This window comes from Coregonus clupeaformis, chromosome 39 (genome assembly GCF_020615455.1).
Source record: "Coregonus clupeaformis isolate EN_2021a chromosome 39, ASM2061545v1, whole genome shotgun sequence".
NCBI classification, from domain to species: Eukaryota; Metazoa; Chordata; class Actinopteri; order Salmoniformes; family Salmonidae; genus Coregonus; species Coregonus clupeaformis.
Window position 1 is genome coordinate 19,656,554 of NC_059230.1, and position 21,767 is coordinate 19,678,320.

At 40.7% G+C, this 21,767-nt stretch overlaps 1 protein-coding gene across 1 annotated transcript; it reads right to left on the reverse strand.

Moving 5' to 3' along the window:
* Positions 1-15,805: 15,805 nt before the first annotated feature.
* LOC121554264 (immunoglobulin alpha-2 heavy chain-like) lies at positions 15,806-17,291 on the reverse strand. Its single transcript, XM_045211818.1, has 4 exons — positions 17,288-17,291; positions 16,702-17,073; positions 16,117-16,461; positions 15,806-15,930 (listed from the first exon to the last, which is right to left on the reverse strand). Exons 1-4 carry the CDS (start codon positions 17,289-17,291, stop codon positions 15,806-15,808), a joined length of 846 nt encoding a protein of 281 aa, XP_045067753.1.
* Between the last annotated feature and the right edge of the window lie 4,476 nt (positions 17,292-21,767).

Consider the following 21,767-nt stretch of genomic DNA (forward strand, 5'->3'; position numbering starts at 1 on the left):
TTGCGACCAAGCTTTAACTTCCTGACTGATGTCTTGAGATGTTGCTTCAATATATCCACATCATTTTCCTTCCTCATGATGCCATCTATTTTGTGAAGGGCAACAGTCCCTCTTGCAGCAAAGCACCCCCACAGCATGATGCTGCCACCCCTGTGCTTCACGGTTGGGATGGTGTTCTTCGGCTTGCAAGCAACCCCCTTTTTCTTCCAAACATAATGATGGTCATTATGGCCAAACAGTTCTATTTTTGTTTCATCAGACCAGAGGTAATTTCTCCAAAAAGTATGATATTTGTCCACATGTGCAGTTGCAAACCGCAGTCTGGCTTTTTTAATGGCGGTTTTGGAGGAGTGGCTTCTTCCTTGCTGAGCGGCCTATCAGGTTATGTTGATATAGGACTTGTTTGACTGTGGATATAGATACTTTTCTACCTGCTTCCTCCAGCATGTTCACAAGGTCCTTTGCTGTTGTTCTGGGATTGATTAGCACTTTTCGCACCAAAGTACGTTCATCTCTAGGAGACAGAACACGTCTCCTTCCTGAGCGGTATGATGGCTGCGTGGTCCAATGGTGTTTATACTTGCGTACTATTGTTTGTACAGATGAACATGGTACCGTCATTCATTTGGAAATTGCACCCAAGGATGAACCAGACTTGTGGAGGTCTACAATTTATTTTCTGAGATCTTGGCTGATTTCTTTTGATTTTCCCATGATGTCAAGCAAAGAGGCACTGAGTTTGAAGGTAGGCCTTGAAATAAATCCACAGGTACACCACCAATTGACTCAAATTATGTCAAGTAGCCTATCAGAAGCTTCTAAAGCCATGACATCATTTTCTGGAATTTTTCAAGCTGTTTAAAGGCACAGTCAACTTAGTGTATGTAAACTTCTGACCCACTGGAATTGTGATACAGTGAATTATAAGTGAAATAATTTGTCTGTAAACAATTGTTGGAAAAATGACTTGTGTCATGCACAAAGTAGATGTCCTAACTGACTTGCCAAAACTATAGTTTGTTAACAAGAAATTTGTGGAGTGGTTGAAAAACAAGTTTTAATTACTTCAACCTAAGTGTATGTAAACTTCCGACTTCAACTGTAGCTGACCAATGAACCATAATCCCAACTCATGTTGCTACCCTGCATGAATCTACAGATAGCTAAAGCTAACCAACTAGATTCAATGTTAGCTATCTGGCTAACATTAGGCTATAACTAGCAATGCAAATGGCTCTGAACACAAATAATATTACTACACAGATCATACAAGTAACGTTAGCCAGCCAGCTAATATTAGCTAGCTAATAGTATGCTTTAACTTGAAATGAGAACTACTTAATGACAAAATAAAAAATGTATAATATCTGAAAATGTAGCTAGCTAGACTCTTTTACCCGTATACATGGATGAACGCTTCTCCCTCTCTGTCACGGATGCCATGGTTGCCCTTAGTTTGAAGATATAATCCAGAGACAAGTGTTTTATACAATAGCCTTTGTGTTTTCTCTTTTCAACTCCCTCCACATAATCTAACGCCTGAATCTCCTTAGCTATCATATTCTGCTTCCACCTGCCATTCCACTGATTTCAAAACTTGTTCCTCCAGAAAGTCGAGAGTGGAGAGCATTAGTAACATTTTCACAGTCTTTGTGACATTGTAAAAAAGAAAAAACGTGTTAGAAAGGATTACCTACACATACTGAGCAGCTCATAGACAGAAGCGTGCTCAATGGCTTTTGATCAATTCTGACTATTTAAAAATCTGGGAACCTCTATGATGATAAACTAGTCTACAACTAAAATATCTTATCATTCTCTCTATCAAACCAAATGCTAGAGTGAACATCAATTGTTGGTGATAAGATTGTTTTATCTGTGGTCATTGTATGCAGCTATGGTTGCCATTCTATGTCCCGCCCATAATCACAAATTACTTTCATCTCTCTTATTTGAAGATTCAGTCCTTCCTTCATGTTCAGGCAGTGTAGATCTAAATACAGAATGGAATGCATATATGTGGCAATTCTCGTTGTCTACAGCTTCTGTAAGTTATTGTAGATTCAGTTCAGATTTTGTGATTCATCAATAGATTTGGTCTCTCACATAGTTGTGACTGTGTTTAGGTGTGTATATCATGTGCATGAAGAATATGTTTTATTTACTGTTTCTAAATCTTTGTTCTCTCTTTCAGATCTGACCCTTGTTGTGTCTGTCTCTCCACCACCCTTAACGGTGGTCCAATCAGGGGAAAATGTCACCCTGCAGTGCATCAATGTCCTTAAAATCCCGGGACACATTGGCTGGTTCAAGCAAGTCAACGGCTCAGAGCCCCTGTGCATCACGTCTATGTGGAGCTCTCTGCCAACTGTTCATCATCAAAATGGATTTCAGGGCAAACGTATGAAAATGCTAATGACCAATGGAACTTTCGTTCTCAAAATCACAGAGGTGGATGTAGCTGATTCTGGTCTGTACTTCTGTGGAATGTTGGATAACTATTTCATCTTCACCAACGCGACTGTCCTGAAGGTCCAAGGTAATATTTTCTATACATTGTCTGCTATGACACCAAATGCACAACATTTATCCATGGTATTAGATATATTTTTGACTAAATGTTGGAGATACAATACTATTGTACTACAGTTTGGAATATTGTGGAATATTTAATTCACCTAATCGTCCAAAAGGTCACAAAGATTATGACAAGGACCCTACAGAGCAGTATGAAGGTATGTTCATTCTGTAATTTTAAGTGAGAATCTTTCAGAAATGAATTAATAGGATGTACCATGAAAGTACCACAGAATAGAAATAAAGTACAACAGCATCTTATAGTGATCTGAGAATTCTCCATTCTCCATTGGTAGCAAACGGGGTAAATGTTTTTATAGGTCTGATTCTAATTGAAATCTGTTTTGTAGGACAGAAAGATGGAATCATGAACCTCTTCATAATGGTTGTGATCCTGGGTGTTGTAACTGCTGTTCTATTGATAATCATCCTCATCCTGGTCCTCAAGGTCAGACGAGATGCAAACAGACTAAACACAGGTATGGAGCCCATTTCATATGGGGCCAGCTATTAACTACACTTACATAGTGAAAATGTTTCTCATGACATACTGCAGGGGTAGGCAACCCTGGTCCTGGAGTGCCGCAGGCCCTTCATGTTTTTGATTTCACCAACCTAGAAGACCAGTTGTGTTCAATTTAGGCAATCGCTGAACTGATCAATTAGCTCAGTTGGGCAGGTGTGGTGCCTAGTTGGAACAAAATCCTGCAATACCTGCGGCACTCCGGGAACAGGGTTGCCTACCCCTGACATACTGTATACTGAGAATTGAAAGAGTCAGTAAAACGTATTTTGTGCGCACTACAATGGAATGATCAGATTATATTTTCTCTCATCACTGTTTCATATCATATTCAGGACCTGACTCGCAACGACAACCACAAAATGATCAGGTAAATGCTATTTGTTTAGTGACATTATTTAAAAAATATAAGCAATTCAGAAACAGTGTAAATTATAATTGTATTATGGTGTTTCCAAATGTACAGAACCAAGATCCTGATGCACTGAATTATGCCGCCCTGAATTTCACCTCCAAGATAAAGAAGAGGGAGAGAAGAAGAGAGGAGCTGGACCCCCATGTAGTGTATGCTGCTACAAGATGACAAAGTGGAGGAGGATGGAGAGGAGGGAAAGTGGCTTGCCGTATCTTTGAATACAAGTTTAAATCCTTCTATATTGTATGTGTAGTTAAAATAAATGTATTGAAATGTAAATATCTCTGTGCGTTGTACCTCAGGGACACTGTAGCCCTCTTCCACTCTGTTAGGCCACACAGCTCAGTGGTTAGAGAGGGGGAGTTAGACTCAAACCACAGCTGTTTAACGGCCACAAAGGAGTAGTTGCCTCTTTTAGCTTAGATCTCTGTTAATAATATGCGAATTAGCAGACGCTTTTATCCAAAGCAACTTACAGTCATGCGTGCATACATTTTTTGTGTATGGGTGGTCCTGGGGATCGAACCCACTACCCTGGCGTTACAAGCGCCGTGCTCTACCAGTTGAGCTACCAGTTGAGCTACAGAGAACCACAGTTGTGTGTATTAGTGATTTGGTTATTCTTTAATAAGTTGGCCATAAAGGACAAAGTACCCAGCATAGGACAATTTTATTACATTGTTTACTTAATAAAATTAGAATTTAATCAAAACTGTCACAATGTTGTTTGTTATGATGTTATTCACTCCTTAGTATTTCATGTCTTGGCTGCGCTGATCACAGCCCCCTATTCTGAGAAGCAGCTAGTTGCCTTATAAGGAGAATATGATTGGGGTCTGAGGTAGAGGAGTGGCCAGTGAGGAACGCATCACTTCCTGTGGTGTGAGTGACAGGGAGGAGCAGCTCAGTGATGAGTGAGACCTGCTGAAGTGAACATCACTGGGCCTTTCAGACTGACACTGGGGGATGAGTCTCGCTCTCGCTCTCGCTCTCGCTCTCTCTCTGCCCACCCAACACATGTTATTTGTTGAAAATGTTCTACCTGGAACCAAAAAGGGTTCTGCAAAGGGTGCTCCTATGGGACAGCCGAATAACCCTTTTATGTTCTAGGTAGCACCTTATTTTCTAAGAATGTGCCTGCTCAAAAGAACCTGGTCACTTTTCCACCACGTGACATCTGTAAGTATAAACGCGTGGGTGATTTGAGGGGCGGTTGACAATAATGTGACATGGAGACAATAGACATATCATGCGTCACTCTCTCTCTGCTGAAGACAAACAACCTGCACTACAGGAAGACTGGCCTTCAGCTCTCACCACACTTCTCAGTGCATCAAAACCACACATGCTCTTTTCATACCTCTCTTTATCTGTTCATCTGGATGATGAACACCAGACCCCTGCCGCTCAGTTAGATGTGGCAAGTATGTGAAGAATACAAACAAGCTAAAAGCTTTTCCCATAACCTAAAGTATTCAACAAGGGTACAAAGTGCAGATTCAGATTGGGTGTCATCTAAATAGTTTGGTCAACTATTTTCGTTCATGAAAACCGCTGACCCATTCACTCATACAGAACAACTTAAGTCAGTATCAATGTTCACAGTGCTATTTATTCATGCTTATACAATAAGTGCATACACAGGTATTTGGTGAAAGCAAGTAACATACTACATGTGCTCTATTGATATTGGCCTTAGCTTGATCTATTTCCTGGTGAGGTAGATGATGATGAAGATGGTCAGACAGCAGAGGAGAACTCCAGTTCTTATGATGGAGAGAAGGTCCAGGATTCTCATCTATGAATCAACATCACAATCTAAAATAAATTAAATATACTGTATCACTCCAATATAGTGCTATGGGCAGCAGCCGAGAATGTGTTTTTAATAATTAACTGTAATGTTAATGTCTTTCTAATAATAGCAAATGGGTTAAGAAATGTTAGCTACCTTCAACATCCAGCTTGGTCCCGTTCCCAAACAGTAAACAACAGGTGTAGATGAACAGTGAAATGCTTACTCACGGGCCCAACAATACAGAGAGAAAGAAAATAGAGAAATAATAGAAATGTAAAACACGTAATAATAAATACACAATGTGTAACGATAACTTGGCTATACACACAGGGTACCAGGTAATTGAGGTAGATATGTACATATAACTAGGAATAAAGTGACAGAAAATAAATAGTAGCAGCAGCGTATGTGATGAGTCGAAAAAGTTAGTGTAATGCAAATAGAGTAGCTGTTTGATGAACTACTGTATTAAACAATTTAGCAGTCTTATGGCTTGGGGTAGAAGCTGTTCAGGGTCCTATTGGTTGCAGACTTGGTGTATCGGCTTGCCGTGTGATAGCAAAGAGAACAGTCTATGACTTGGGTGGGTAGAGTCTTTAAAAGAAAATGTAGGTCCTTCCTGGTATAGAGGTCCTGGATGGCAGGGGAGCTCGGCCCCAGTGATGTACTGGGCCATACGCATTACAATCTGTTGCGCCTTGCGGTCGGGTCCTTAGCTTAGTGATGAGCTTGGAGGGCACTGTGGTGTTGAACGCTGAGCTGTAGTCAATGAACAGTATTCTCACATAGGTGTTCCTCTTGTCCAGGTGGGAAAGGGCAGTGTGGAGTGCAATAGAGATTGCTTCATCTATGGATCTATTGGGGCGATGTGTGAATTGGAAAGGCTCCAGGGTGCTCTGAGTACGCTTCCTGGTAATCCGTCTGGCCATGCGGCCTTGTGAATGTTAACCTGTTTATAGGTCTTACTCACATCAGCTACAGAGAGCGTTATCGCACAGTCGTCCAGAACAGCTGGTGCTCTCATGCATGGTTTAGTATTGCTTACCTCAAAGCGAGTATAGAAGGCATTTTGCTCGTCTGGTAGGCTCGCGTCACTGGGCAGCTCACGGCTGGGTTTCCCTTTGCAATCCTTAATAGTTTACAAGCCATGCCACATCCAACGAGCGTCAGAGCTGGTGTAGTAGGATTCGATCTTAGTCCTGTATTGATGTTTTGACTGTTTGATGGTTCGTCGGAGGGCATAGCGGGATTTCTTTTGAGCGTCCGGATTAGTGTCCCCGCTGCTTTTAGTTTACTCAACTTTTCAGTCCATGTGTAACCCCAACAAAAAAAAGAGTTAGTCCAACTTCAGTCAATACAAAATAATGTGTTTGCTCAACTTGTCTCATAAGTTTATTGAACAAAGTTATTATTTGGGCATCTTAATTAAAAAAGGCTGTGCAAATAGTTACTCACACTGTCACGATCGTCATAGGGAACAGACCAAGGCGCAGCGTGATGAACAAACATACTTTAATTAGTTAACGTTTAAACATGAATACAAAACAAGAAACGACTCGTGACGTCCACGGTATCAATGACCGAACACGGAACAAAAACCCACAAACACAAAGGGAAAACATACAGTTTAAATATGGCTCCCAATCAGAGACAACCAGCCAACAGCTGACACTCGTTGCCTCTGATTGGGAGACACTCAGGCAAAACATAGAAATCAACACAACAGAATTACCAACATAGAAATACACACATAGAATGAACACACCCCGGCTCAACACAATGAGTCCCAGAGCCAGGGTGTGACACACACACAGTGCTTTTAACATGCAATTTCAACTTACATATTTGACACACATTGTGCATTTATTTTTACAGTACTTAATATTCAACATGTCCTTACCTGGGATTTGAACTCACAACCTCTTGGATCATGGCTACACCGATCTTCCAGCTATGCCACCATGTCTTTGCCAATTATCAGTTAATCTGACTATTCTCTCATCATTAATTTTATTTTCTTATTTAAGCAATTTTGGTTATTAAGGCAAACCATTGCTGGACATATTTTTTATCATTATAATTTTGAGAAAAATACTTATTTATTCTACTAATCCTGATGTTTAGGCCACAATGGACGATAGGAAAAACTAGAGTCATCTAAAGACAGTTTCTCTTTCTTTCCATGTAGATTAAAAACCATTTAGATCTGTCATTAAAGGACCACAAACTGATTTAACTACATTTAATCTAATAGGACATTTTAATGGAACTATCGGTCCTGTAGGAGAGAAAGAAGAAACCACCATGATCCTTGGTGTTGTGACTACTGTCCTCCTGATAGTCATCCTCATCCTGGTCCTCAAGATTAGACGAGACGCAAACACACACAATAAAGGCACAATGGAAGACCATGAGCGTTTTCTACAAGGTGTATATCTCAGATTATAAGACTATAAACTGAGTGTACAAAACATTAAGAATACCTGCTCTTTCCATGACATAGACTGACCAGGTGAATCCAGGTGAAAGCTATGATCCGTCACTTGTTAAATCCACTTCAATCAGTGTAGATGAAGGTAAGGAGACAGGTCAAAGAAGGATTGTTAAACCCCCTATTTCAAGTAGACAAAAATACCATCATGGTTAGAGTCTGAGGTAGAGTAGGATTGGCCAGTGAGATACGCATCACTTCCTGAAGTGTGAGTGACAGGAAGGAGCAGCTCAGTGTTGAATGAGACCTGCTGAGGTGAACATCACTGGGTCTCTCATGACATTTGCCTGAGATATAGTGGAATAAATGTTTTTTTAAAGAACAACTATAGAATAGATTCCCAGTATTTTACAATCTTTTAAAACTAAAGATGACATAGCCCTGGGGTAATATATCTAATTATATGTAAATAAGATTAAAATAAGATTTAGAACACAAACTGGGGCCCTTTTAACAAAACTCATAATACTTGTGGTAATGGACTGTACTGTAAGGGGAAATAACCAATAAAAAAATCATATTTTGTTATTTTTTGTTATTGTAGTTTGTGTGTATAATCTCTCTCTCTCTCTCTCTCTCTCTCTCTCTCTCTCTCTCTCTCTCCCTCTCTCCCTCTCTCCCTCTCTCTCCCTCTCTCTCTCTCTCTCTCTCTCTCTCTTCACACCACTCTCTCTCTGCCGCATCTAAATCATAAAACAGTTGAATTTAATTGAATGCATGATGTACAATGGTACTGTGTGTTGGACATCTGGGGTTTGGGACACCTACACACCGCCATCTGCTGTTTAGTACAATTACCATACTTTAGTGGGCTATGTTCAAAATGACCATAAAATATGTTCTATTCAACATCTTCAACACTTTGGAACACTTGTAGGCCTACTTCAATCACAGTTCATCCATGGTGTATTTACATGCACAATGAATGCATCCATAAACAATAGACCTACTGCTCTAATGTTGAGTGTACAGAGGCAGGTGTCAATGCTCTCTGCAGACTCTCATCTGATGCATTCGCTGCAGACGTTACATACTCGGCCTGTGGTCAGTGTCACCTCGCTGGTGTGAACAGGGATGGAAAACAACCCATATCTCATACAAAGATCTCTGTGGTCCGAAGTTTCCACTCAACAACTAAACAAACAGACATCATGCCTTCGCACATTTGGTATAAACTTTTCTTTCTTAGGTACTTTTGAGTTCACACCTAGGACTGTTGCAGTGACCATATTACTGCCACACCGGCGGGCACGAGTCATGAAGGTAGTCAAATTCCACGTTTCCGTTTAGTCATGGTAATTAGGCTTCTCCAAGCTCTGATGCTGCTGCTGGTCATTAGCAGCCTACCAAACTTGATAACTGCCTGGTACTATGCACTGTATTGTCCCTCTAATCTCTCTGACATCAATGCAAATGTATTCGAAAATCTAATCAAACACTTCATGAAAGTCCATGAGCTCATGTTGCGCAACATTTCTATAGGCTATTTTATTGCTGGAGAAAACAGAGTGATGGGCGCTAATAAAAAGAGGAGGATCCCATCAGCTTTCTATAGGCTAGCCCTACTATATTTATTTCTCAACTTTCATCATATTAAGCACATTGCTTATATTTACAACAGGAGTATAGCCTACCTGGCTGGCATGAAAATAAACCACGGGGAAAAGCGTCCTCCATTCGCTATTTAAGCGCATATACAACATGTATTTTTTCCCGCTGCCCCTGTTTCGAGACAGGTGCATGATAATGGTCCATTCTAAATCAAAACAAATGTCACACATATATTATTTAGTATATGTAAAGACAAGATTAAATCAAGAATAGTCTGATGGGTGACAAAATTAGCCTATGACTTCTGAATTTTATATTATCACTTCTGAATGATGCCCAGCATAATAAACAATGCCTTTTTGCGACTTTTTCGATTCATAGTCGCACACCTCATGTAGCCTAGCCCATAGGCCTATATGTTTTAATAAGGTTTGGCCAAAAAACATCTTAAAAGTAAATACATTAATCCGCTTTACAAGGGGTGTAGAGCCTAACTGGCATATATAAGCAGCGCATGAGTTTCAAGTTTGGGGAAGATAATTTTCACCATAAAAATGCACCTTTATAATAAAAGCATCACATGCATAATTGCATTTGCGGTCACTTTTGTTAATGGTCTTTTCCGCTAATGTAACATTCACGCTTATAGCCTACTACCATTGCTGCACTTATAATGTGAAGAAATGGCCTAATAATTTATCAACATTTTAAGCTAAACGTTCTGATCAGTTGCGTCAGCCACATTGCATAAAAAAGGTTTTTTGATGCTAGTGGTTGTATTAATTTAAACCGCTCAACACAGAATAGCCGCATGTGCGCAATCCCTCAAATAGTTTGGAGAAAATATTTATGTTTTATTCAGCTTTGTTCAATTGTATTCATCATACTATAAAATAATGCCATGGATTAATAAGCAAATCTTGTCTGATAAATGAACTAGTGTAGCCCACAGCCATTTGGCATAGCCAGATCAGGACCTAACATAAGGACAACTCAGAGTATGCTATTATTTTCTTCTGAAATAGACTACATTTTCTTCATATCATGCTTCTTTAGACCTGTCTAAAATAAATAATGGATTTATTTTGAAGGTGTAGGCTATATTACATGGCTTTATTAGACTTTTTAAATGGCTTGTAGGCTATGTGTGGAAGCCAGGAGATGCTAAATGTGTTTATGTTAATTAACGGTCAATTACTGTGAGACCGACAGTTATTTGCTTGACAATCACCGGCTGATGAAATTTTGTGACCACCACAGCCCTATTCACACCTCATCTATTAGTGTGACATTAAGGGTTTGTTATGGTTTGCTACCAATGCAGTTTGATTTGCATGCAGATAATTTGTCTCGTTGTGTTTCTAAGGCCTGTGATAACCCTTGTGGTGTCTTTGGTCATCATACACTTGTTTTATTTCTGTATTTGTTCTGAACAGAGGGATTTGGAAGAAGTTGATAACCAAATGTCACATATGTAATTTGACCTGTTACACTTATAGCCCATGGTTTTCATGTCCTCATTGTTTAGTAGAATAGGAGGGTACACTAAGGCCATGCACTTATCAAGGCTTAGTTTACTTTTAACAAAACCGTTATCTACCTACAGCATCAACCAAATGACAAGTGTGCTTCCAAAATGGCACCCTATTTTTTATATAGTGCACTACTTTTGAACAGGGCCCATGTTGACCAAAGCCCTATGGGCTCTGGTCAAAAGTAGTGCACTTTACACTCATTTGGAAAAAGAGGTGCTATCTAGAATCTAAAGCTGTCCCCATAGGAGAACCCATTGAATAACCATTTTTAGTTCCAGGTAGAACCTATTTGGTTCCAGGTAGAACTCTTTTGGGTTCCATGTAGGACTCTTTCCACAGATGGTTCTACATGGAACCAGGGGTGAAAGTAGAATTCATTTCTTCCCAACATTTTTTATGGGCCTAATCATAGAATTACGTATAGAATCCCTATTAATTCAATAGGATCTCTGTGGGCCTAGTCCTAAAGGTTTGTCATTTAACTTTTAAAATGTATTACCTTTTATTGTGGCAAAAACACAACCAGTAACTATGTTTTAATCTGATTGTCAAGAAATCACTTCAAAGGGCTTCTTTATTAGGCTACCTGTGCACATTCATCCGCTCGCAACATCCAGTATTTCCAGCCTCCAAACATTGGTGAATGGAAAGCGAAATCTGTTACAAAATACACCAAAAAGTGTCATGACATTTGGCGATTGTCATTAGGGCAGAATATATGAGTCCACTGCAGTCCGCGCGTGTCTCAGTGTTCTCATTGAACCACATCGCATTTTGGAACGCAGGCTATGCAACCCGTTTTCAAGTCCATTTGATGATTTTTCATGCCTCTGACATGACACACACATACAGTACCAGTCAAAGCTTGGACACACCTGCTCATTCAATGGTTTTTCTATATTTTTACTATTTTTTACATTGTAGAATAACAGTGAAGACATCAAAACTATGAAATAACACATATGGAATCATGTAGTAACCAAAAAAAGTGTTAAACAAATCAAAATATATTTTATATTTGGGATTCTTCAAATAGCCACCCTTTGCCTTGATGACAGCTTTGCACACTCTTGGCATTCTCTCAAGCAGCTTCATGGGGTAGTCACCTGGAATGCATTTAAATTAACAGGTGTGCCTTCTTAAAAGTTAATTTGAGGAATTTATTTCCTTCTTAATGTGTTTGAGCCAATCAGTTGTGTTGTGACAAGGTAGGGGGGTATACAGAAGATGGCCCTATTTGTTAAAAGACCAAGTCCATATTATGGCAAGAACAGCTCAAATAAGCAAAGAGAAACGACAGTCCATCATTACTTTAAGACATGAAGGTCAGTCAATACGGAACATTTCAAGAACTTTGAACGTTTCTTCAAGTGCAGTTGCAAAAACCATGAAGCGCTATGATGAAACGGGCTCTCATGAGGACCGCCACAGGAATGGAAGACCCAGATTTACCTCTGCTGCAGAGGATAGGTTCATTAGAGTTACCAGCCTCAGAAATTGCAGCCCAAATAAATGCTTCACAGAGTTGAAATATAAAATATATTTTGATTTGTTTAACAATTTTGGTTACTAAATGATTCCATATGTGTTATTTCATAGCTTTGATGTCTTCACTATTATTCTAAAATGTAGAAAATAGTAAAAATAAAGAATTGGTGTCCCTATGAGGTTCTGTGACCCTTGAATGCTTCTCCACAGTATTCTGGATATTGTCACGTCTACTCGTGCTCCCCCCCTCCAGCGCTCAACGTCGCCGGTTTACTAACCACCGGTCCTGGCAACCCATCATTTCACACACCTGGCAACCCTCATTATGCACACCTGCACCCCATCATTAGGCACACCTGGACTTCATCACTACCCTGATTACTCCCCCGTCACGCTCGTTGAGTACAGGATTGGACCAAGGTGCAGCGTGGAATGCATACATGTTTATTAACGAAGTTAACACACAACAAAACAACAAAAGCAACGTAACGTGAAGCTCACAATGGCTACACACACACAAGCCAAACCAGAGTCAAGATCCCACAACTAAGGTAAGCAAAAATGGCTACCTAAGTATGATCCCAAATCAGAGACAACAATCGACAGCTGCCTCTGATTGGGAACCACACCCGGCCAACATAGATCTACAATCACCTAGAATGTACACATAGAAATTCACACCCTGACCAAACCAACCAAAGACAACCGGGCTCTCAAGGCCAGGGCGTGACAGTACCCCCCAAAGGTGTGTACTCCGGCCGCACCAACCTGACTCATTAGGGGAGGGTCCCGGTGGGCATTCAGCCTCGGTGGCGGCTCCGGCTCCGGGCATGACGTCCTCTCCCTTTCTGCCTCCCCATTGCACCCCTGGTCCGGTCTGGACCTCGGTGCGATGCTTCCCCTCTCAGTCCTCCCACGATGCACCAAGCCCTGTCTGGACCCTGGTGTGGGAGGCCCCGACCCTGGAGAGGGGCTGACGTCTGGACCTGGACCGGCAATCCACCCGCGATGCACCAAGCCCTGTCTGGACCCTGGTGTGGGAGGCCCCGACCCTGGAGAGGGGTTGACGTCTGGTTCTGGAGTGGAGCCGCTGACCGGAGCTGAACTGGACCCCGGTGGAGCGGACTGCTCTGGCTCTGGACTGGAGCAGCTGACCGGGGCTGGACCAGGCACCGGTAGAGCGGACTGCTCTGGCACTGGAGTGGAGCCGTTGACCGGAGCTGAACTGTACCCCGGTGGAGCGGACTGTGCGCATAACCGGAGCAGGATATACTGGACCGTGGAGGCGCACTGGCGACACAGTGTGTATCTCCGCATAACTTGGTTCCTCAATGAACACATGCTCCTTCTGTAGCCTTGCCAGCTCCTCTCTCCGTGCATCCACTAATTCCTTCTCCCTTTGGGCCTCCTGCAGCGCCTCCTTCTGAAGTGAGAGCTCCTGCTCCCTCTTCTCTTACAGCCCCCGTAATATGTTGGCCTCCTCTCTCATACTGCTGATCCGCAGGTCTTGGAGGACCTCTACAATAGCGGCCTCCTCCTCCACAGTCAGCCCTTTCACGGCCTCCTGCTGCTTCGTCGACCACCCCGTGTGCCCCCCCCAAACATTTTCTTGGGGCTGTCTCTCGGGCTTCATTCGTCGTCGGCGTCGCCGTTGATCCGGACTCCAACCCTCCTCCATTACCTCACCGTAACGGATGGCTTCCTCCTCGGTAATTTTCCCCCAACCGAGGAGGACATCTACCAATGTTGCTTCCCGCTGTGTCCAGGGTGTTTGTTCCTCCTGGGCACGCTGCTTGGTCCGTTGGTGGTGGGATCTTCTGTCACGTTCGTAGAGTACAGGATTGGACCAAGGTGCAGCGTGGAATGCATACATGTTTGTTCACAAAGTTAACACACGACAAAACAACATAAGCAACGAAACGTGAAGCTCACAATGGCTACACACACACAAGCCAAACAAGAGTCAAGATCCCACAACATAGGTAGGCAAAATGGCTACCTAAGTATGATCCCCAATAAGAGACAATGATCGACAGCTGCCTCTGATTGGGAACCACACCCGGCCAACATAGAACTACAATAACATAGAATGTACACATAGAAATTCACACCCTGACCAAACCAACGAGAAACAACAGGCATTTAAAGGTCAGGGCGTGACACCCCCTTTATCTAGCACTCCCTAGCATTACACTTCAGGCAGTATTGGTTCTATGTTCATGTCCAGACGCTTCTCTTGTTTTGTATCACTCTATGTTCTTTATCATTAAACTCACCAACTGCACCTGCTTCCTGACTCCCAGCGTCATTCTTACAGATATGGCTGAAACACACTCCAGGACATGGACGTATATCCATTGTAACAACCTATTATGAAAAAGTGCAATTTCACGTTGCAAAAATATTAAATAAATGTTAATCTGACTCTTTGGAAAGTTGCCCTCGCTGATGTTGGATCATATCATTGTGGAATATTCTGGTATAATGAATGCTATTTTGGAAATAGTGAATCTCATGATTCAAGGTCAGTGTAGAAATGGGAAGAGATTGGAAGACAGAAAAATCATTGAGTAGAAAAATATGTTTACAATTTCAATTTCAGATGTATTTTCCCACTCAGAATGTCTAAATGTTGTGTGGTTTTCTTTTGCCAGGAACCAAGTCTGACATTGAAGGTAAGACATTTGAAGAGCTGATCTCTAAAAAAGTTTACATGAAATGTAAAAAATGTTCTAAACATTTTATCTTCAACCAAATGTTGATACAGTATTATAAATGATGTGTTCTTTTTTTTCTGGTCAGCAACCTTAAGAATTCCCTCGTTATAAGTATGTATTTTTCTCCTTCTCAAGAGAATCAAACTGGATTGCTGAACTACATAACATTTGTTCTGGTTATTATCATTATTATCCTGATAGTAACGAACATTCTCCTGACAATCTTGTGGAGAGCTCTGAAAAAACATATGTAGTAAGTTAATCTTTGTCATACCATATTCATAATATATGATATATGAATGCCAAATATGAATGGCATAAATGACTATTATATCAAGTGAGTCATTTTGCATTATATTTTTTTCCTGACTTTAAACTGCTTCACATTATAGCTGGGGTAACTTAGTAATTGTGGATGAAGTATGCATCGCTGTCTTTATTTTAGAATCTGAACATGGACACAGAGAATTACGCTGCACTGAGCTTCTCAATAACATACCTGAGCGTGGAAGGGGAAGAGGGCAGTATGGAGACGTTTCTGAGACACACAGTGTGTATGCTGTGAAATAGTCTTGTTTGACTATATTAACATATAATACGGTATCTACTGTGTAATTGTGTCAGTATTGAATACAGTATTTGAAAAGACAGTAAACCACATCTGTATTTGTAACTGCTGAAGGATTGAGAAACTGAATCATTGAATTAATCTATTTCCTGATGAGGTTGATGATGAAGAAGATTATCAGACAGCAGAGGAGAAATCCAGTTCTTATGATGGAGAAGAGGACAAGGATCCTCATATCCACTTCAGTCACCACTTGAACATCACCACCTGAAAGAATGTCATGTTTTCAATTATACAGCAGGAGTTATTACAGTGTAATAAAATGTATTTTATTTTGCCTTTATTTGATCAGGTAAGTCATTGAGAGCACATTGTCTTTTACAATAACTATCTGTGTGACTATTGTAAATGTAATGTATATGTAATTTTAACAAAGGAGCATAAGAGGTTTACCTTGAATGTCCAGCTTGGTCCCTTTCCCAAATAGTATCTCCCCACAAGAGGCCACAGCACAGTAGTAAGTCCCAGCATCAGAGAGGCTGAGGTTCCTCTTGTGGAGGTTGTAGACACAGCTCTGTGTAGGAGACCCAGCCTCAGGGCTCTTCTCATGCTGATCACTCCTGTCTCCATGGGAGTAAATGAGTCCTGGATGGGATTCTCCTGAGCCATGTCTGAACCAATGGACAATGTGTTCTCCTGCACAGGTCTCAGTGTGTATTGTACAGTTCAGAGTCACAGAGTCTCCTGGCTGGACTGACTCAGACACAGACTGCTCTACAACTGTCTTGCTGTTGCAGCCTGAATCTGAAAAGAGGGTTTAAATATGTCAGCAAATCTGTGCTAACTATCTACAACTTCCCCGTAGCAAGTGTTACTCGTTTAGAGAATCATCTAAATGTGAGAACACCCGATATTTACTGTAAGACGCTTTTCCAAAACAAAAATCTTAGGCTAACTCATCACTACTCTTTATCTACAAATTCAGATTTGTCCTGAAAATATTTAAGGAATATTGAAATAATTTTCTCAGTACTGTACCTTTTATATTGAGGATGGTTCCTTTTCCAAATTCTATCACATTTGAGTGTGCGCTCCCACAGTAGTACGTGGCTGAATCCGAGCTTTTCATGTCTGAGATGCTGAGGTGATTTATTCCTTGGCTGCTTTGCACTGAAAATCGAGGGTTACCCTTGAACTCATGGTAATATGTAGGAGCCTTGTCATACTTATAGACTGTTGAGATGACCTGAGGTTTTTCTCCCAAGGGTTGCTTGTACCAGGAGAAATGCATGGCCATGTCGCCTTCATAGAAGCACTGCAAAGTCACTGTGTCCCCAACGTTGGCTGACATGAGACCACTCTCCTGTTGTATGGCTGAGGGCTCAGTCCCAGCTCGTACATGAACTACAACTAAAGAAAATACAATATCTTACACAAATATATTAACTGTTATATATATATAAATTAAAATACAAGACAGGAATGCCTCAAAGTGTCTGTGAGTTTCAATCAAAATAAATTGTATCATTGTACTCCCTGATGAAAGCTATGGCGAAATGTGGCTGAGTAAAAAAAAAAAGGTTCTATTGAACATGCCATCATAATAAAAGTAAATAAAACATACCCATCTCTCCAAGAAAAAAACATGCGTACAGTTGTGCGAACATCCTAATAGCTGTCATATTCTTCAAAACCTGTGTCTTGAGTGGAACAGTCTACCTCTGGAGAACAACACTTCTCAAATGAGGTTATTTAGTTTCTGATATGCATTCTGCGGTATCTCATTTAGCATTTCAGCAGATTTCAGGGTTTCTGCTGTGAGCAGCGAGGATGTGCTGAAGGTAGGCTAAGTGCCCCTGTGGTGACTTGACCTAACCCAGATTACAAGAGACCGGATGGACACAGCTGAGCGTCCTGTTGGGCTGACAATATTGTGTTTATCTTCTATGATCTATGTTTTCAAATGTAATGCAGCAAAGGTCAGAATTTCACTTATTCGATGAAGAATTAAGTTTAGCAAAAGCCTGGCCTTCATTATCAAAGGACAGATATTGTTAACAACCCACTCCCCTTTAAGGAGTGGGGAACGGTTAAGGCCTTCTACGCCTTCAGAGAAGGCCCAAGGATTTATAAAGTAATTGTAGTATATTTTAAATATCAAATTTGTTTTAATTTCTATTTTATCTTTTCAATAATAATTCAAAAATATTCGGATTATATTCTTCTTTTCAATTACATTCTGATTTAATCTCTTCCGTTTGCGTTTTCAAGGAAAGGGTTAAACTGAGGAGAAAAAATATACAATCAGGATTTTTCTTTGGTGGTCTCTGGGGAGAAATGTAGCTAGATAGCTCACCATTGGCTAAACCCTCAGAAGCTCGATAGAAGGCATCTGCCATTCAACTGTATTAGAGCCGAATTTTGGAGGGACAATAGAATCAACCAATCACATTTTGATTTGTATGGGTGCGACCATTTTGACAAAAACTTATGGAAACTCCCGCCATTCTCAAAGGCTGACAGTTCACCACGCAATAGCGAGCAGTAGTTTTCCCACAGTCTAAGCTAGCTAGTTTTTGATGTAGGCTAGTGTGCGGCGGCTGCTGTAGAATGGGTTATTGATGATGATGTTCATGCTAAATTGTTAGCTTCATCCTTTTCAAGATTAACTTTCAGCAAGAAGTTGTTTCAAATTATCATCATCTGGTGAGTGGAACTGTTTTTTTCTATTGCAGCTTGCTTGCTGTTGTTAGCTATCTCTTTGAAACTAATGTGTTATGCATGTGAAACATTGTTGCATTTAAACTATAGATCACTGGTTAGTGTATATGCTTAATGTGATAATGATGTTTGCAATGGGAAGTAATAGTTATACATTTCGATTGGGAAATGCTTAGCCCAATGGTTGTGTTTTTGTGTTCTTATGATTGGGACCCAATGGCTTATTATGTCCTAGTGAATGGGCTGCTTATTCTTTAACATCATGCTGTGTGTGACAGCTGTCTTTCTATGAGCCTATGTGTTTTACAAAAAGTGTGCTCTCCTACATGGAGTGAGATGGTAGGTATTACAGTCGCTGTCCTTTCAGCATCACAAGCCTGTAAAACTCACATCCTTTGATGTGACACTGTTGTCGCTTTTGGTGATAGTGTGATAGTGATGGTGTTAGGCTACCATAGGTTGTGTAAGCAATGTGGTTGTTGTTGTTAACGTTAGTGCGGGTTCTGTCTCAATTTTTCTTGATTTTTGAGTTTAGTACAACTTTTTGGAAGATTTTTCCCCCTCTGAAGGCCTAGGTCCAGGAGCCATGGTTCGCCATTGCCTTTAGTATGGTTTACTATGGGTGAACTACAAGCCACTGCTCCTGCCAATCGCAGTATATTACAATAAAGCAAACAATTGATGATAAACTACAGTCTACAACTCACATATCTTATCATTTTCTCTATCAAACCAAATGGAAGATTGGAAAATCAGTGGTTGGTGATAACATAAAAAAAGAATCTGTGGTCATTGTATGCAGCTATGGTTGTCACACTATGTCCCGCCCATTATCACAAATTACTTAATCTATCTTATTTGAAGATTCAGTCCTTACTTTATGTTCTGGCAGTGTAGATCTAAACACAGAATGGAACGCATATACAGTACCAGTCAAAGTTTGGACACACCAACTAATTGAAGGGTTTTTCTTTATTTTTACTATTTTTCTACATTGTAGAATACTAGTGAAGACATCAAAACTATGAAATAACACATATGGAATCATGTAGTAACCAAAAAGTGTTAAACAAATCAAAATATATTTGAGATTTGAGATTCTTCAAAGTAGCCACCCTTTGCCTTGATGACAGCTTTGCACACTCTTGGCATTCTCTCAACCAGCTTCATGAGGTAGTCACCTGGAATGCATTTCAATGAATAGGTGTGCCTTCTTGGGGCAGGACGCACTTTGTCCACATCGTTGTTGCATTCCACCCAGAGAGGAAGTCTGCCTTGTGTAGTGTATATCCACTAGGTGGCTGGAATGCTTTTCCAACAGTCCTGAAGGAGTTCCCACATATGCTGAGAACTTGTTGGCTGCTTTTCCTTCACTCTGCAGTCCGACTCATCCCAAACCATCTCAATTGGGTTGAGGTCGGGGGATTGTGGAGGCCAAGTCATCTGTGCAGCACTCCATCACTCTCCTTCTTGGTTTAACACTTTTTTGGTTACTACATGATTCCATATGTGTTATTTCATAGTTTTGATGTCTTCACTATTATTCTACAATGTAGAAATAGTACAAAATAATGAAGAACCCTTCAATTAGTAGGTGTGTCCAAACTTTTGACTGGTACTGTATGTACCAGCTCTCGTCCTCTGTGGCTTCTGTAAATTACTATATCTTCAGTTCAGATTTTTTGATTCATCAATATATTTGGCCACTCACATACTTGTGACTGTGTTTAGGTGTGTGTATATAATGTGCATGAAGAATACGTTTTTTTCACAACTGTTCCTAAACCTTTGTTTTCTCCCTTTCAGATCTGACCCATGTTGTGTCTATCTCTCCGCTACCCTTAGTGGTGGTCCATCCAGGGGATAATGTCACCCTCAGTGGTGGTCCATCCAGGGGATAATGTCACCCTCAGTGGTGGTCCATCCAGGGGATAATGTCACCCTCAGTGGTGGTCCATCCAGGGGATAATGTCACCCTGCAGTGCATCAATGTCCTTAAAAAACATTTTTTTTTAAATGGGATACGTTGGCTGATTCAAGCAAGTCAACGGCTCAGAGCCCCTGTGCATCATGTCTATGTGTAGCTCTCTGCCAACTGTTCATCATCAAAATGGATTTCAGGGCAAGCGCATGAAAATGTTAATGACCAATGGAACTATCGTTCTCAAAATCACAGAGGTGGATGTAGCTGATTCTGGTCTGTACTTCTGTGGAATGTTGGATAACTATTTCATCTTCACCAACGCGACTGTCCTGAAGGTCCAAGGTAATATTTTCTATAAATTGTCTGCTATGACACCAAATGCACTAACATGTATCCGTGGAATCAGAAATATTATTGAGAAAATGTTGGAGATATTATCGGACTACAGTTTGAATAACAGTGGAATATTTAACTCTCCTAATCGTCCGAAAGGTCACAAAGATTCTGACAAGGACCCTACAGAGCACTGTGAAGAAGGTATGTTTATATCTTAAGTGAGAATCTTTCAGAATTAATTCATATGATAACATTAAAGTACCACAGAATAGAAATAAAGTACAACAGCATCTTATACCAACCTAGCCTGAGAATTCGTATTATTTCAGTTGTTGATCCACAGATGAGAATCCTGGTCCTTCTCTCCATCATAAGAACTGGAGTTCTCCTCTGCTGCCTGACCATCTTAATCATCGTCTACCTCACCAGGAAATAGATAAAGCTAGGGCCAATGTCAAAATGAGTATATATGGTGCATGTTACTTGCTTTTGCCAAATCTCTGTGTATGCACCTATTGTATATAAGCATTCGAAACCGACGTCAAAATGTTGCCAACAGTTTAGCTTCCTCCACTGTCCGAATGCCCCATACTGGGCTTGAACCAGCGATCCTCTGATCGCAAACACACTGTCTTTCCTTCAAAACATACCAACAGTTCGAGCCATCCGCTTGGATGGTTCCATTTGTGACATTTCAAGCTAGTGGTGGAGTGATCTAACGGCATATTCTTAACTCCATTACACATTAATAAGTTGTTATGTCTTGAGTGCATGGGTCAGAGGTGATAGAGGTTTTCATGAAGGAAAAGAGTTGACAAATGTATTTATAAATTATACGTTTTTGTGAAGTTACAAAGTATCTGCACTTTGTACGCTTGTTGAATGCTTTAGGGTATTGAAAATGTTTTTAGCTTGTTTTTTTGTATTCTTTACAGACTTTTAACATATTGTTGAGTAGCAGGTGTCTGGTGTTTTAAGTCCAGTGTCACGCCCTGGCTCTGGGGACTATGTTATGTTGAGCCAGGGTGGGTAATTCTATGTTGGTTTATCTATGTTGGCCTGAGTGACTCCCAATCAGAGGCAACGAGTGTCAGCTGGTTGTCTCTGATTGGGAGCCATATTT